Genomic DNA, 5474 nt, shown 5'->3' with positions numbered 1-5474 from the left:
CCGAGTCGGAGACGAAAGGACGCCGGGGCCCCTCTGGAACTTCAGGACAACACCCTAACCTTGCAACCTAGAGCCTAATATAGCCATAACGAAACAATCGCAAGTATCCAAACCGATAGCAATCGTACGTCGATCGGAGGATCGTGTGTACTGAGACACTCGACCGGAGTCTTGTTTCGGTGGCGTCGTTGGGATGACGAGCAGTCTTGCTAGAGAACTGATCGGTGAAGGAAGTCGAGTGCCTTACGAGCAGGGAGTGGTGCACGTGTGAGTTAGAGCAAGGGAACCTGTCTTCCCGTTGGTCACGGATTCGTTATCAAGCCTGAGGCCCTCGTCACTAGTGTAACTATCGACAATAAAGGTACCCCACGCGCGACCGGACGATGGAGAACTTCAACGCAGAACCGCTACCTCCCGCGAGCCCTCCCCGGGAGGGCGCCTCGAGCTCGGACTCGGAGATTCAGACTCGACATATATATTATTATATATGTCGGGTTTACATTAGAATTAGGGTTAGGGGCGTGAAACGAAACTGCGTTTGGGATACACGTTGTCGTTATGCAATAGAGAAGACATTGACTAGTGCAAATACGATTATTATAGAACCGGACAAGTAACCGCGGTAGTTAGGTGCTCGAGAAACTAATGACAATGATCCTAGGTTCAATAACGAATCCGCGGTCGGCGGGATGATAGATGAACGTACTCACAAAATCTAAGTCGGACGCGTAATATTCACTGATCGTAAAGAGTTACTCCTTTCATCAATGAGATCGCGAGCGAGAATGTCTTTCCCGTCCCGATGATGCCACAGAGGAAAACTATAATGGGGTGTGTCTAAGGACACGAGATCATCGGATTCATCGAGAAAAGCCTTCGTTCAGAAAGTAAGGGAAATTGGCGTTGCTGCCAATTGGTCAATCTCCATATCGGTGGTTAGAAAAAGGTGCTAGCCGCCCTCGAGGGAAAGTTGCTAGTGGGAGACGCCGCTCGTTGAAAAATATGTCTCCCCTATATTCCCGTAGTTGGGACAAAGACCGTTTGTCTGTTTGAAGGACTTTAGTTGACTAAATCTTCAGATTTATAACGGGCCCTCGAGCTAGCCGAACATGTACTGCGGAGACGCATCGACATCTGGCAATCATCTTACTCGAAGAATAGGGTCTGCGTGTGGTGAGCCACGGGATAGAAACCGTTGTAATGTTTACTGTCGCGTGTCGCCACGAATATTTCTTTTAAGGAGAGCTATAGAATTACTCCATATCTTTGTTAGACAAAGCGTTCATCCCGTGACCGCGGCTACGTTCGGCGACTGACTGTTGCCTCGAGCCCAAGCTCATTATCACAACTCTCGAACAATTACAATCGGATTGGATAACTACAATTGTTCAATTACAGCTATAGTAGACTCTAGGTTACAATGTTGCGGGATTATCCAAAATTCCAAAGGCTCCGGTGTTCTTTCATCTCCGACATATATATTATATATACTATTATATCTATATAATATATGTATTTATATCTATAAATATACGTATAAATATATCTATTTAAAAAAATAAAGTTGACCTTCATATATCGCCAATAATATCGCGTGCGTAAAAAGAAACTAATTACATTTAATTCTTTTTTTACATTTATTTATTTTTTATTATTATTTTTTTCACAACTAATTACATTTAATTATTACATTTACATACATTTAACTATTATTACATACATTTAATTATTCTTTTTTTCATAATTATATCTCGTTTGAAATATTTTTCGACATAATTAATTGTTTCAAAAACACATATTCCAGCCTTCTAAATGATTTATTTTGCGTATTATACGAATTATTCCATCTATAAATAAATTGTTCTCTCTACACACAAACACGCACACAGTCTGTTAATTACACGAGTTAATTGTAACATTTTTCTCGATAAGTTGACAGAGCAAGGAAAATGAGCGACGAACCTACCTACAAACTAATCTACTTCAATGCCCGTGGTCGTGCCGAACATATACGGTACATATTTGCATATACTGGCATCGAGTATACCGACGAGAGGATCCCCGAAGAACTCTGGCCTGAATACAAGGATTGTAGGCGTGAAGAATCGATTTTTACTTTCATCGTTCATCTCTCAGGTATCTACCATTTACTCAAACTTTTCTGTATATAAAACTTTCGTTTCACGTGCAGGCTAAACTTACTTAAAGTAAAATTTCATACGGAATAAAGTCGAACTTTTCATTAAGTTTTGCTTCCGTAATATCGTGTTTATCGAATACCAACTTAATTCACTTACGATTCTCGAATTTTTGTGTTGCAATCTTTATTGTTTTCAATGAATCGAAGCATTTCGAATATTTTGAGAAAACCGTAAATAGGTGACTTAAAATAGGAATACAAAAATACTTCTACGTTTCTCGTTAATTTAAAAACTTTTTAGGACTTGTCGGAAAAAAGGATAAAAAATTGAAATCAGTTCGGAAATGAACAAGAACATAGCTAAAAAGTCGAAAGAACAAAGCAGACATAAAATTCGATCTTCCGTTGCGACATTTCTATCGTAAATAGTATAATAAAAGTTTTACGCAGCATAGTCTTCGATATAATCTTATATGTCGCTTGCAGATAGAGAAACCAAAAATCAACGTAAGTCTGTAAATCAATCCTGTCGGTGTAAAACACAAAATTACGTTCGCAAGAGACATTCGATTTATATTCCTTGCATTTCAATTTTCATTACAAGAACCGTGTACATTTTCTAATATTTTTTCCGTGTCTGGTATTATGCGACGTGAATTTTTTATTCGCAGTTGTAAGTCCACTATCATTGCATAAGGTCTTCCCGCAAAACGATACTGATCGTTCCTCGTACATTCAGTACACCGCATCGGACAGATTCGTTCCTTTCCGTGAGAATTACAAATTTTATACTCGATCTTTTATCCTTGATTTTAAAAACTTTAGGTTCTTCTCAACAGTTAAAAACACGCGATACCCTGTCCATCGTAATCGTAAGAAAAGAAAAAAAGGAGAAAGAAGACATTTCTGTATTTCTTTACTAGGCCATGTTGATTAAAACCGAAATGATTTCGATTCATCTATTCACAAGAACGCAACGGCCTCGGAAGCTGTGTTGTGATTTCCTATCGATCGTTTCCCTCTACACAGTGTTCATATGAGCCATGTTTGTTCTTAGCAATGCCTTATAAAATGCGGCCTGTGCTGGAGATAGACGGGAAACCGGTAGCGCAGAGTAACGCTGTGGCGCGATACTTGGCGAAGAAGTACGATCTAATGGGAAGGAACGAATGGGATGCGATGATATGCGACGTGCTCGTCGATACTCTTGGAGATTTGAAGCAAGGTGAGTAACTGATGAGATGACTTTGCATTTGTCTCACCACAGAGACAGACGTTCAAGAATTCATTGTGAAAAGACGAGTACAAACAAGATACGTATGTCTTTCCGTTAAACGAATGTTACAGTTTGTTTGCAAAAGTCAGTTTTTAGATTATAGAATCGTAGATAGAATTTAGAGGATAGAAACTTTTAGTAGTCACTTTTAGTTTAGTAAAGTCTTATCGACAATAAGCAGACTACGTTATGATACAACGATTCCAACTGAAGATTTCTATCGACATCACGAATTCGATGGCTTCCAAATTTTCTTCTCTGCAATCTCAGACGCTCAACTCGAAAGAATCTTTTAGATCCCCCGACAAACACTCGACTCAGGTTATCTATTATCGTAATCTTCCTACGGGTTTTTTTTAACTGCGTTGCGTTAACGAATAACGGGATAACATCACGTTTCTCTCAACGCCTTTCAACGTTCTACAACTTTTATTCTTTGCAAATCCCTGTCTCTATATGATAAACGCTGGTTATCCGCGGAATTTACGATTTCAATTTCTTTAACGAGATATTTATCATATTACACAATTCCTGTAAATGTATTTGTAATTATATCGCCGAAGAATTGTATTTAATTAAGCTATGAAGTTGTGGAATCGTGAGAAGGCTTATTTTTATAGAACTGTCTAATTTCCATTCGACATTGATTCAGGATACACATTACTCTTTTTTACATAATACTAGTTTTGTCATTTTTAATTAACAAATACCTCCAAAGGTTGAAGTTTCTAAAATTATCCATTAAATTCTGACAATAAAATAAAAATCCAAATTCTTCCTAAAAAGCTAGTGATCTTTAGTTAAGAGTTCGATTTTTCACATTTTTCAAGGTAAATTAAAAAAATTGTTTAATAGAGGAGGTACAAAATAAATGTATACAAACCTTTTTTCAGACGACATGGGCGGACTTCGTGTTTGCAGCGGCCCTTGAAAATTTCGAGTATATGTTTGGGGCATCAGCTTTGGATAAATATCCAGCTCTTCGAGCATTGAAGAAAAGGATTCATAGAATACCGGCTATTTCTGATTGGCTGATTAGGCGCCCATACACAAACAGCTAAAAAGCTAAAAACGTGTGGAAAAAAGATGACTAGTACACCAGTATATATATATGTAGTATCATGGAACAAAGGCCTAAGAGATATCGGGCGAACTATGAACAATGTCGCGAGAGCCGAGGCGCCGTCGGGCCCATCAATGTGTCATCGGTCTTTTCAAGTGCATAGTTTCGTGGAAAAGACCTACGTGACCCTGGCTACGAGCGTCTGCAGAACACGTGTGCGGTGGGCCTAGGAAAAAGGCAATAGAATGCGACAACGGCCAGAGTGTGAGTCGAGAAACAGAGTGTGAGTCGAGGAGCCGAGTGCGAGTTGAGCGAGGACAGAGTTTTGCGAGTGGCGTTGCCGAGAGAGTGTTGATTGCGTTTTGGTAAAAGTCGAGTCGCTATCTAGTTATTTAGTTACGCTGTTTTCTGTACATTTGGTGTGAATAGTTCAGGTCGAACAACAATCGTCTTTTTCTGTCCGATTAACATCTCTACTGTCCATTCTTTGTAAATATACTATATCACGATATTACATATATGTACGCTGGTGTACATAATTTAGTTAACCATTCGATTCTGTCGTAATTTCCTAGCTCTGTTTTGGATAATTGATAGAAAGATTTACGGTTCGGAGTCATTTTGAGAATTTTGGGTAACGCGTCGGTAGATTTTTCCCAATCGTGATATTTTTTATCGAGTTCTATGTTCAAATTTTCGCGTCGTCTGGTCAGAACATGTATTCTAGATAGTGCGTCGGCTGCAGTATTATCTTTTCCTTTCGTGTATTCTATGTCGTATTCGTATTCTTCTAGTTTTAATCGCCATCTCATCAAGCGTGATGAGGGGTCTTTGCAATTCTGTAACCATTTTAGTGCTTGGTGATCGGTTCGGATGAGGAATTTCCGTCCTAACAGATATTGTCGGAGGCGTTTCACGGCCCATACTATTGCTAAAAGTTCTTTTTCTGTAGTGGAATAATTTCGTTCCGGTGGGTTTAGAGTTCGCGAGATATA

General features: G+C 39.1%; 1 protein-coding gene across 1 annotated transcript; it reads left to right on the top strand.

Annotated features, from left to right (window-relative positions):
- Positions 1–1949: 1949 nt before the first annotated feature.
- Positions 1950–4480, top strand: LOC117212145 (hematopoietic prostaglandin D synthase-like). The gene is made up of 3 exons (XM_033456662.1): positions 1950–2091; positions 3198–3365; positions 4310–4480. Exons 1-3 carry the CDS (start codon positions 1950–1952, stop codon positions 4345–4347), a joined length of 348 nt encoding a protein of 115 aa, XP_033312553.1. The 3' UTR covers positions 4348–4480.
- Positions 4481–5474: the final 994 nt, after the last annotated feature.

This window comes from Bombus bifarius, unplaced genomic scaffold (assembly GCF_011952205.1).
Source record: "Bombus bifarius isolate JDL3187 unplaced genomic scaffold, Bbif_JDL3187 scf7180000008282_frag, whole genome shotgun sequence".
Lineage (NCBI taxonomy): Eukaryota > Metazoa > Arthropoda > Insecta > Hymenoptera > Apidae > Bombus > Bombus bifarius.
Note: the sequence above shows the minus strand (reverse complement) of the source record. Positions and strands in the feature narration are given on the sequence as shown.